The following is a 13,058-nucleotide window of genomic DNA, read 5'->3' as shown; positions in this document are numbered from 1 at the left end:
TTTTCCCACACTCTGTTTACAGTAAAAGATACTATAATATTTAGAAACTAGAGCACATATTCTGGAGTCAGACTAATCGAACTCCAGCTGCACCACTTACTTTTGTGATCTTGGACAAGATTCATTTCACTTCTTTCCACCTCAGTTTCCTCATCAGTAAAATGGGGAAATTAATGTAAGTGTCTGATGTATTATAAACCCTGTATAAGAGTTGTCTCTTTTTACAATGATGTTGATTATGTTTTATTTAACTAATTACTACTGCTTTGTTGTGGGGTCATAAACCTAACCTTATAAACTCTTGTTGTCTGTAGGACTGACTGCTGTTTCAGTCCAGATGATAAACTCATAGTCACTGGGACATCTGTTCAAAGAGGATGTGGCAGCGGCAAGCTTGTCTTCTTCGAGCGCAGGACTTTCCAAAGGGTGTATGAAATAGACATCACAGATGCGGTATGTACTTTCTTTCCTCCCAGCCTTGAGAAGGAAGTGAAGCTTGCCTCCTAGCCATCTTTGGTTTTGGTTTTGAAACAGAACATAAGCTCTTGCCCTTCCAGTGCTGTGGTAGCTGCTTTTTTTTCTCCAATACAGGAATTATTAGTAAGTACATTGCAGAGTGGCTTACCTACACTTTACCCCCTCCTGACCCAGTATTTCCTGTGGGCACACACCATAGTCAGAATTTCAGCTGGGCCTGGGATGCTTACCCTCTCTACCAACCAGTTTCAGGAGAGGAGAGGCAGATCATCATGTAGCATACAGAAAGCAGCGTCCCACAGTGTGTGTGTTTATAAGGATTCAGGGATTATGGACAGAGTGAAAAGTTACACCCTCAGAATGTGACGAAGCATATCATTATTTGAAATCTTTGTCAGAATTTTCCTTGTCAGAGTTGTCATTGAGGTAAGGTGCGGCTTCTACTGAGTTTAATTTCTGTTTCATTATTGGAAGTTTAAAGCATTTCAGATTTAGATACCAAATCCCCACCCCCTTAAGTTTTCTTTACATATGTACATAAGTAGGAAAACACCACCATGTGAGCCTGCAGGCATTCATTCATTCATTGATATCTAGAGAGTGGAGCCATATGTAATGCAGTAATAGTGAAGATTCCCAGAAGAAAATCTGAGCTCCTTTAAAGTCTTTTAAAGTATGTAGTATTATTTAGATGGGAAGGCAAATCACTGTTATTTTCTGAGTACAAAACAGGTCAATTAATGTCTCTTCAGGTTTTCTTTGGCTCATTATCAGATCCTTTTCGTAATATCCTATCTTAAGCATTGCTCTTCTATAGGTTTCTCCAGTTGTTTCAGCTCGTTGTAAACAGTTGAGACATACCATGCGCTTACATGATTCAGACCATCGGACCACTGTTTTTAAATCACCAGCAAAAAATTCCTGTCTCTAATATTCTAGTATTACTATGGAGTCTTAAATTGTAGGCCCTAAATTTGAAGCCATGGTGTAGTTAGTTAGAGACAGTGAACTGACAATGAGACTAATTCTAGATGAGTGCCTAAGTTTTATAGATTCTAATCTCATGACATAATTTGAAATATGCCAGCACAAATAATACTTTGTTGGGGTGCATCCTGATGGCAACTGAAACACTGCAATCAAAGAAAAACACTCTTTTTAAAAAAATTTTCTTTCTTTACTTTAATTGGAGGCTAATTACTTTATAATGTTGTAGTGGTTTTTGCCATACATTGACATGAATCAGCCATGGGTGTACATGTGTCCCCCATCCTGAACCCCCTTCCCACCTCCCTCCCCATCCATCCTTCAGGGTCGTCCCAGTGCACTGGCCCTGAGCGCCTTGTCTCATGCATCGAGCCTGGACTTAAATTAAGTCTTAATTTAATTGAGTCTTTAATCTCAAAATATGAAATTTTTATGATTGGTCACTCCAGAAATAAGATGTTTATTTTTTTAATGGCTCTTGATGACTGTGCCTCTCAATATTATTCATGGGGTTATATTTTTAAAATAAAATCTGAATTGAAATGTAAACAAATTAAGGGATATAGAAGTATGATTGTACTTTCAAAGACATGTAGATTGGAAGTCTTAAGTTTACAGATCATGCTATTTGTTATGTTGCTCTGAATTGCTTTTCTAGCTAGATCTTTTTCTCCATAGCACTTACCACCTCTTCACCTATTATATATTTGATTTTTGTCTGTCTGCTTTCACCAAGATGTAAGCCCATGAGGGCAGAAAGTTTGTCTGTTTTGTTCACTGCAGAACCCCAATGCTTAGAACAGTGCCTAGCGCACAGATGGCGCTTGTTTATTGAATGAATGAATGGTATACTTGGGAAGTGCGAGTAATGCATGTTGTAGACCACAGGTGTGTCTTTGAGGAGTAAGGCAGGAGAGAAATATCTGGAGATGGAAAGGTAAACTGACCTTGTATACCATGATAAGAAAGTGACTTTATCTTATGTCTTTTTTTTTTTTTTAAAGCAAAGGAATAACACATTCAGAACCAGGTTTTAGAAGTTAATTTTTATTGAAGTGTGAAAGTGAGATTTCCAAGATATAGTATTTATTTATAGTAATTTAGGAGACTGGGTCAATCAGTGTTCCCTATGATTTAAAAAAAAGGCTTTAGAAGAAAGACACTGAGTCTGTCAGTGGTATGTTGAATTTAAAGCACCTTTAGGATGTCTGGGTGGAGATGTTCAGTAGATGGATGAGTAAATAACTTTGGTGCTTTCGAAGAAAAAAAGCACAGTTTGGGGGAGAAGTATTTATGGGTCACAGTTAAAATGTTGGTGGCTGATTAGTTTAATCACAGAAAAGGGCATAAAGTTTAGAGGAGATGAGCCCTGGGAAACCAGAGCATTTCAGGGATGAGCAAGTGAAAAGAAACAAACAGAAGAGTGAGTTCATTAAGGAAATAGAATTTACCATATATTGAATTATCTTCAGAAAGTCAGATAACAGATTTTGAGATCCATTTTAATAGATGGATGAAGAGAGAGCTTCAAATAGGGACAACACCATACACATTAAAGTGGCCTTTTAAATTATTGATTTAGGATTTGTCTGGGTTGTTTTTTTTTTTTTTGGTTGTTAACATCAGACAGCATTGTTTTCTGTTTGTATTGTAAAATGGTCTGCTAAAGGGATTTTAAACTGCCCCTTTGATCTTTTTTCTTAAGTTTTACATCTTCTTGGAATGTAAGAAGATAAACAAATTCGTTCTTTGGGATGGATAAAGAGGCTGGACACTGTGCTAGAGGGACCAAAACCCACCTCTTTTATTTAACTGTATTTTTGTCATTAAAAACCAGATATGGATACCATGATGTTGAGGGGGTGGAATGAATTGGGAAATTGAGATTGACGTGTAACACTACCATGTATAAAGTAGATAACTAATGACAACCTGCTGTATAGCTCTAACTCTACTCGGTGCTCTGTGGTGGCTGAAATTGGAAGGAAATCCAAAAAAGAGAGTATATATGTATACAGATAGCTGATTCACTTTGCTGTACAGCAGAAACTAACATAACATTATAAAGCAACTATATTCCAATAAAAATTAATTTAATAAATAAAAACCTGGTTCTCAAATCCCTGTTGTAAGAAATGTCAATGTGACTGTTAAGGAACAAAAAGAGCAGAATTGTCATTTCTTTGGAAATGCCACACACTGGTAAAATAAGGTACTTATTACTCTATTGGATTTTAATTTAGATAGAAGACAGCATCTCATATTCTTAACATCAGCATTTAGTTGTTTGCTTTTTTGACCTGGCACAGGCAGTGGATGTGTTAGAGCTGTCCTGAAGCCATTTACTTCAGTGAAGTATGATTTTCTCACAGTCTTTTTAAAAACTAAATAAATCCCTAGATAGTTATATACTGGAATGCCAAGCTCACAACGTAAATAGGGAACCAAACACTGTTTTCAGTTAGAGAATGTTAATCTGTATAATTAATTTCCTAATAACTACAAACTGTCCTGTAATCTTAACAGTAAATATCTTTAAAAAATATAACAATTATATTTTCCATATTTATGTTTGAAACAAATTTTTAAAAAATGTTTTAGTTACAAACTGCATTGTCATATTTTTTGAAAATTTTTCTTTCTCTGTTCAGTGTAGAGAATCTCAAAACTCTTCAACTAGCAGATGGCAAATGTCTGATATTTACTAATTTTACTCTGTGATGTTTGTAGACATTTTACAGTTCTGCTGAAATTATTTTTAGATGTTTCCTTTGTAGTCTAATTTTGTTTCTTCAAGTTGAAAAAAATGCATATCCTCATTTATCTAATTCTTTGTAATTTGAATAATGTGCACAGCCTCTTTTTTAAGATAAATTCCAGAATATAATTTGATCTTAAGTTTATAAGCTCGCTTTTGTGTTGTGTAAGAGGGGACCCTAGAGTTTTTATATATTGTGTAAACAGCGTTCATTACTCTATTTTATGTGGGGGAAAAGCATTGGAGAAAAGGGATGGACAAAATGTAATTTGAGATGACCTATCTTTTTTTTTTTTTTTTAAGTAATTACGTTTGGAAGATACATAGGAAATTTTCAGTCTTTTCAAAGTTCCAAGTATTTTGGGAAATGCTTTGAAATACATTTTAAACTATTGTTAGCTTAGTGATTTTTCATCAAATTATACTTTGTTGCAGAATAACTAATAGAATTTCCTTTTTCCCTCATATAAATAAATCAAGGGACATGGTGTATGCAATTGTGCTAGCATATTACCACTGACACTGTCACCCAAGCATAGTGAAATAAAGCTGGTTTGACCTGGCATCATTGAAATGGGGCCTCTTTTCCTCAGTTACTTTGGACAGTAATTTAAGAGATACTTACTTCCCTTAAGTAAGGAGGAAAAAAGAAATTTCCCACTTGATCCTGACTTTTCTTCTAGTTTGTTTGTTTGCTTAAGTCGTTTTTTGAGGAACCTCAATGTCTGTGAATGCCGACCAAACAAAGCAAGGAGAAGAAAGAGAATAACTAAACCTCTATTTTTAAAACATAGCTATAGCATCTCACACAGCTGAGCTAGCATTTGGCTGCTGAACAGAAGGGAAGGTTAGAGAAACTTGATTTGGCATTTTCAGCTAGACTGCCTTAGGCATTTCAAAGTTGATTGAGAATCCTAGTACCTATATAAGAAAGATTATAGTAAAGATCTTTTAAGGAAGACAATAATTCATTTGTGATTATTTAAAGAGTTGAGTCATTGGAAAAGACCCTGATGCTGGGAGGGATTGGGGGCAGGAGGAGAAAGGGACGACAGAGGATGAGATGGCTGGATGGCATCACCGACTCGACGGACATGAGTTTGAGTGAACTCCGGGAGTTGGTTATGGACAGGGAGGCCTGGTGTGCTGCGATTCATGGGGTGGCAAAGAGTCGGACTGAGCGACTGAACTGAACTGAACTGGAAGAATATTTGAGTATCTTTAGGAACATTTTTTAATTATTGAAGAGACCAGATGGCAAAGAACAGGATTATCGTAGAGTTCTACCCTTGTTTGTTCTCTGGAATCTTTTCCTTGGAGAGATAAAATTTGGATTCTTCACACTTACTTCATGCCTACCTATCTACAGGCTATTTTCTCTACCCCTTAATTATCATGGTTGCAAAATACATGATTATTGTTAAAAGCATGTTAATTAATAGTTTATATATTTACCAAAAGGTGGGAAAGTTTCTTATTTTAGACCCATTTATCTGACTTAATAAAGATAGCTTATTGCATAAGAAGGTAAGGTCCATATTGCGTAAAAAAAGAGATTGCTTTAAGAAAACAAAATTTCCATAAAAATACCAACTGTGTTTCCTTCTTTAATTTAGGTGAAGTTCTGAAGAGAACTTGAGTTCACATTATTTTTCTTCACCTTGTAAGATCTGACTCTTGATATGTACATACATTCTTCCCATATACATTGCAATGAGGACACTTCAGAGTAGCCTTTTCTATATATAATATTATTTATTTAGTTTTGGCTCTGCTGGATCTTTGTTGCTGGCAAGTGGGGAGCGGGGGCCTCTCTCTGGTTGCGGTGGGTGCGTGGACTTACTGCAGTGGCGTCCCCTGTTGCACAGCACAGGCTCTGGGGCGCCAGCTTCCGGAGTTGCAGCTCCCTGACTTTAGAGCACAGGCTCGGTAGTTACGGCACGTGGGCTTAGTTGCTCCATGACATGTGGGATCTTTCCAGATCAGGGATTGAACCCTTATCTCATGCATTGACAGGCAGATTCTTCACCACTGAGCCACCAGGGAAACCTCAGATTAGCTTTTTTTTATTTTGAATTTTTCTGATTATAAAAGTAGTATAACAATATAGAAGGGATCACTGAGAAAGTATCATATCTTATCATATTATCCACAGACTATACCAAATATGACATTTACATTAAAAAATTTTGATATCCAAAAGATTGCTATATGTGTTAATATGACATGTAACGTAAAATAAAAGGATTACCACTTCCATTTTATATTAAAGTTTTTGTCTTCTTATTAGAGAAGAATATTGTTTTCTTGAATCCAAAGAGATTGAAGAGAGAGAAATGGATATAATGGGGCCGTGAAGTAATAGGCCCTTCATGAATCTAGCTGTTTATCTAATTAAGTATAAGGGACATGCTGACTCTTCACACTGCAGTTACCCCATGTTATTTGTATACGTGAAGGAGAGCAGAAAGGCCATTCAAATGAATGGATATTCCAGGGAGTCCTCAGAATTGGCTTTGGAATGTGTCTTTGTTCTCATATTTGAATACAGATATAGCTAGTCTGGGAATTTACTCTGAATTTAATGAATTAATGAAGCTGTGCCTGTGAACGCTGGTCTCTGAAGGAGTTGAAGAACTCCTCTGTTCTTCCAATTTATACTGGGAATAGACTAATGATCTGTCTTACTAGTCCCAGCTCGGGCCGAATCGCACCTCTTTAAATGTTTTCTAGAAATAGACAAGTCAAGTGGTGTCTTTGCCCAATCAGGAACTTAAGGAAAAGAGTACACAGAGGGAACTTGAGCTATAGGCAGTGCAAATGCCAACTGAAAATGAAAGAAAGACTATATTTGGCATTTATCTGCTTTCTAAAATACAGTGAAACCTTTTTTAATGTGAAGCACAAGGGAATGGGAAAAAATGGGCTTTGAGTTAAACTAGCTTTCCATTATCTGATTTTTATTAAAGAGCAATCAGGCTGCTTGGTTGGCTAGGAAATAGCAGTTGCTTTGAATTATGTATTATTTTGAATAAAGCAATATCAGCTTAATGAAATTCACTTACTTGGGAAGATTAAACAATGTAAATTCTAGATGGATCCTGATCAGTATGTTTGTGTTTAGTAAAATGTGTCTCTTCTCCCATTGCCAAATGATACGACAGTATACTCAACCTAGGTTTATTGAGCATTTGCTCACTGGGAACAAAAAAGGGTATGTGTGCACTGTGTATTTCCTGGCCTTCTGAGGTATATTAATATTTGATAGGGAACCTGGGAGTAAATAGAGGATGATGGAGTTTCAGTGTCCATTTGCCAGCATAGCAATTACGTGGTTCTTTTTCCAGTACTGCCTTTTTCCTGGGTCCTGAGCTAGCTTCCAGCCTGGTAACTAGGATAATGCTTTACTATAAAGCACAGTGATCAGTCAGTGCCACTTTCTGTAAGAATATTTTCTTTAATTAGCAATGAAAAGAGAATGGAAAAACAATATTGAGATTTTACTACTTTTGTGATTTGACTTAATAAACCCTTTCTTGAAATTTCCTTAAAGAGGCAGCATACACGCCAGAGTTCAATTTTTAACAGTGACTGGAACTCAGCTGGAATCTCCAGCTAAGTTTACCTCACAGTGTACAGGACACTAGACTGCTGTCTGTAAGGTGTGATTAAATTACTTCTCATTGCACCTAACAGTATTATATTATGGATGTTTCAGCATAGCAGTTCTCAGGATTTAAAGAGTGCAGTTGAGTAGAAAGGAAAGAAATCACCAATTTCACGGTGGTTTAACTGTTAATGTCTACCTTAGTGGTGGTGGTGGTTTAGTCGCTCAGTCACGTCTGATTATTTGCGACGAACTGTAGCCCACCAGGCTGTCTGTCCTTGGAATTTTCCAGGCAAGAATACTGGAGTGGGTAGCCATTTCCTACTCCAGGAGATCTTCCCGACCCAGGGATTGAACCTGTGTCTCCTGCATTGCAGGTGGATTCTTCACTTGCTGAGCCACTAGGGAAGCCCAGCATCTACCTTATCAAATCTTAAAATGTTTCACATAAGGAAAATGAAAGGAACAAGTTTAGTAGTACTGATTATTATTTTTAAAGTGATTTTTGGCCCCTATAGGTTCCTGTAGTCCCATCAGTACAGTCAGGATACAGAACAGTTCCGTCACCCCCAAACACTCCTTTGTGCCATCCCTCTGTAGTCACACTCTCACCCCTCTCCCACTCTCAGCTCCTTATCCCTGCTATTCATTGGTCTGTTCTTTATCCCTTTGGTGTTGACTTTTCAAGAATGTCATGTACATGGACTCATAGTGTAAGTAACCTTTTTAGATCAACTTCTTTCAACAGCATCCTTTGAGATTCATTGAGGTCAGTTGTGCGTATCACTTACTTGTTAACATTTTATTGCTGAGTGGTATTCCACTGTATGAATATAGCACAGTTTGTTTATCTATTAAAGGACATTTGATTATTTTTAACTTTGGGAGATTTTGGATAGAGCTGTTGCAAGCATTCATTTGTGGGCTTCCCTGGTGGCTCAGCCCTAAAAAATCTGCCTGTAATGCAGGAGACACAGGTTAGATCCCTAGGTCAGGAAGATCCCCTGGAGAAGGAAATGACAACCCACTCTAATATTCTTGCCTGGGAAATCCCATGGACAGAGAAACCTGGCAGGCCATGGGGTTGCAGAAGAGTTGGACATGACTTAGCAACTAAACCACAACAATAACAATCATTCATTGTGTGAACATAGTTTTTCACTTCTCCAGGGAAAATACCTAATAGGCTTGCTGGGTCGTATGATGAATGTTTATTTATTTTTATAAGAAACTTCCAAGCCGTCTTCAGATAAGCATTATTATTTTGCATTCCCACCAACAGTATATGTGTTTTTTACTTGCTCCGCATCCTCACCAACATTGTATTGTAACATTTTTATCTTATACATTCAAACAGGTATTTGAAATGCTTTCTCATCATAGTTATAATTTGTGTTTTCCTAATGACCAGTGAGGGCTTCCCTGGTAGCTCAGCTGGTAAAGAATCTGCCTGCAGTGCAGGAGACCCTGGTTCAGTTCCTAAGTCGGGAAGATCCCCTGGAGAAAAGGATAAGCTACCCACTCCAGCATTCATAGGCTTCCCTGGTGGCTCAGGCGGTAAAGAATCCGCCTGCAACGTGGGAGACTTGAATATCTTCATGTGTTCATTTTCTGTGATTATGTCTTGCTGGGTGAACTGCCTGTTCAAGTCTTTTGCCCAGTTTTAAATCAGGTTTGTTTCTTAGTGTTAATTTTGAGAGTCTTTTATATATTCTAAATACCAAGTTCTTGGGATATTTTCTCCTGGTCTATTGCTTGTTTTTTTCTTTTTCCTAATAGAGTCCCTCAAAGGAAACTAATTTTGATAAAGTCTAAATTATCAGTTTTTCTTCTTTTATAGAATGTAGTTTTGCTGTCACATGTAGGAACTCCTTGACTGACCCCAGCTCATGCAGATTTTCTTCTGTGTTTTCTTGTAAAAGTTTTATGGTTTACTGTGGTTCTTTTTGGGTGTGTGGTTTATTTTGAGCTAATTTTTGTGTGATAGAATGAGCTATAGGTTGAGGCAGGGCCAGGACTAGAGTCAGACTCAAGGTATCAAAAAACTCAGTAATCAAAATAAAATAACATTTTAATGCAACATTATAAAAAATAAAATTAATGCGAAAAATTCATGACAAGTAAAATTCCAAAACTCTAAATAAAAATGGGAACAGTAACACTACTATTTCAAGCTATATTGAGTGAGACAAAAGGAAAAGTGAGTTGAATTGAGGCTGTCTTAATTTAAAATTTTGATATTTTGTTCATCACAGTTTTTTTAGGGGGCCAGGAGGTAGGGTGAAGTACCAGAATTGGGGGAAATAGTAAACTTGATGCTGCTTCAGTGTAGTTTGAGTTCTGGACTAATTTCCCAGTCCACCTACTCCTATTTACTTTTCAAAATCCTCAAATTTGGGTTTTATAACTGCATTCAGAGAAAGAGACAGAGTGGAATGTGATCCCTCTATTTCACCCAGCACCAGGAAATTTTTTTTTAATTAAAAAATGATAACAATGATGGGAAACACTGTATGAAATACAGTGTTTAAATAGTATTTAAATAGTTAAATAGTACAAATTGCAGCAGATGTGCCTAAGAGGAATTGTCTAAGACCACCACACATTTGCAGGGACATTCACATTATAGGAAATAAATTGATCTCTCTGGTCCTAGTGCAAGTCGCCTCTCCTATGCTGGTGATAAGTTCCCTTCATGTAAGTACCACAGCAGAGCTGCTGGCTTTTGCTTCATTAGCTGGGGCATCAGGCATATTGTGACTTTGCTTTGTGCTTAGTCACTCAGTTGTGTCCAACACTTTGTGATGCCCTGGACTGTAGCCTGCCAGGCTCCTCTGTCCATGGGGATTCTCCAGGCAAGAATACTGGAGTGGGTTGCCATGCCTTCCTCTGGGGGATCTTCCCAACCTGGGACCAAACCCAGGTCTCCCACATTGCAGGTAGATTCTTTACCATCTGAGCCACCAGGGAAGCCCATGAATACTGGAGTGGGTAGCCTATCCCCTCTCCAGGGGATCTTCCTGACCCAGGAATCAAACCAGGGTCTCCTGCATTGCAGGCAAATTGTTTTTGCTTAGTGTCTCAATATTGTTGTCCAGAGCCCATCTTCTTGCCTACCTGAGGACTACGACTCAGCTCTCTTATATGAAAATTAGACTTTTGACAGAAGATTTTACAACCTCCCTAAAGAGTTCATTTCTGTTTATAAAAACTCTCATTACCATCAGCTGTTTTTTCCCCTTTACTTTTAGCCTACATTCTCATGCTTACAGCCCACATCCTTTACTCTAGTCCTCAAGGAATTGGAAAACAGCTGGTCAACATCCTCTGTTTCCTTGAAGATTATAAAGTTACTGTTCTGTCTTCTCTTGTCTAAGTGAACCAAAGTTAGTTGATATTGTTATTTTAACATTTTCTTGTGGGTTGTATTTTCTCAACACTTCTGTTTTACCTTTGATATGCTTTTCTCAATCATTTCTAGATTCTCCAGTGAGCAAATTGGAGTAAGGGGGCTCCTTGGTGCCATGTGAATGGCCAGAATGTTATATTCCAAAGAGTTAGAACAATATATGGCACATAGTAGGTGTTTGGTGAACATGTATTTGTTAATTTTGCTTTACCTTTTATTATATTTATTTTAGTATATTCTTATTGGTACTTAATATCATAGCCTATTCCATGCCAGCTTCTCTTGCTTTTGATTTTTATTAATAGTTTTTTCTAATTAATTTGGAATTTCAGAACATAAATATGTTTTCTTTTAGATTCGATGAAAGAAGTACAGATTTTGTCTGCTTCTTTAAAACTTAAGATGATCCTTTTTCAGTCTTACTAAAAATAGCTATGTTTTGAGTTCAGTAGAGGAAGCAAATTTACTGTGGATGCTTAAAATACTGGTAATCTAAAACTGTAATGAATATAATTTGTTTTGGTTGTTATATTGTTAATGAGTATGATCTGTTTCCTGGGCCTATTTTGTAGAACACACTCTGCTTTGAAGTAAAAATTATTTGTTGGAATTTGTCACTGTATTTTATCAAAAGTCCAGTCATTATTCTTCCTTAGAAGAGAAGACAAATTCTGATATGCTTATCGCCTCATTTCTGTTCTTATTTCCAGTCTCTTTTCAAAGAACAGTTTATAAATTTAACCAGTAGACTCTTAGTTCAGGAGTGGTTATTTAGATTTTCTATTCAACATTCTCTTCTTTGAAATAATGTTTACTGTAGGAATCCTGTTTCAAAGCCTATAGTGAGTTGTCTATTCCTATAGTTATGTATTTGACAACGATCTCATTTCAGTTCAGTTCAGTTGCTCAGTCGTGTCTGACTCTTTGTGACCCCGTCGACTGCAGCATGCCAGGCTTCCCTGTCCATCAACTCCCAGAGCTTGCTCAAACTCTAGTCCATCGAGTAGGCGATGCCATCCAACCATCTCATCCTCTGTCGTCCCCTTCTCCTCCTGCCTTTAATCTTGTCCAGCATCAGGGTCTTTTCTAAGGAGTCAGTTCTTTGCATCAGGTGGCCAAAGTATTAGAGCTTCAACTGCAGCATCAGTCCTTCCAGTGCATATTCAGGACTGATTTCCTTTAAGGTTGACAGGTCTGATCTTATGAAGAGCCTATCAGATCCTCCTTCAGGCTTCATAAATCACTGAAGAATGAGGAGTCAAAGAAGGTCTTGTTCAGTTTCATAGTTTATTCATTTTCTAGTGTCATTTAACTCTGCAACATGCTGTATTAAAAGGCATCCTCTGCTTACTTGGTGTCAGCAGTCTTAAGGAAATGTTTGTGTTACTGTTTTACTTCTATTTGTAGTCCTTCAAAACAAGAGAAATAGTCAGTGTTTCCCTTTTGATTAATTAGAAACTTTTTATTTTCCTTCTCTACACAAGAGTTTGGTGTTTTATATAATTGGCATTTAAGCAGATCTATATACTTCCTTGTATAGATGGGATTGCCATAAATGACAAACCCGGAAGAAGACTCACCTAATAGATAACATAGCCCTGAAGGAGAAACATACTGGACTCCATAAAATGTCAAAAAAAGAGAGAGGTTGATTTTGTAGATAGGTCAATTTTGTCGATGTTCAAAATGACACATTATTCTTTATAACACGTATAAACATATAAGACAGCAATGACAGGGCTCTGCGGTCCAACTCCAGCACCACACCACACCCCACTGAGAGAAGACCAAGTAAAGGACTTCATGTCTTGTAGGAGTTT

The 13,058-nt window shown here is 37.2% G+C and overlaps 1 protein-coding gene across 5 annotated transcripts in view; it reads left to right on the top strand.

Moving 5' to 3' along the window:
• Positions 1 to 13,058, top strand: part of WDR70 (WD repeat domain 70) — a 280,993-nt gene that overhangs the window by 238,585 nt on the left and 29,350 nt on the right. For all 5 annotated transcript variants that reach the window (XM_069555882.1, XM_069555881.1, XM_069555880.1 and 2 more), the window contains one exon: positions 315 to 453. In XM_069555882.1, coding sequence (XP_069411983.1) covers positions 315 to 453 — 139 coding nt within the window. The remainder of the gene's footprint in view (positions 1 to 314; positions 454 to 13,058) is intronic.

Source organism: Ovis canadensis, chromosome 16, assembly GCF_042477335.2.
Source record: "Ovis canadensis isolate MfBH-ARS-UI-01 breed Bighorn chromosome 16, ARS-UI_OviCan_v2, whole genome shotgun sequence".
Classification (NCBI taxonomy): Eukaryota; Metazoa; Chordata; class Mammalia; order Artiodactyla; family Bovidae; genus Ovis; species Ovis canadensis.
This window is presented reverse-complemented; position numbering and strand designations above follow the sequence as displayed.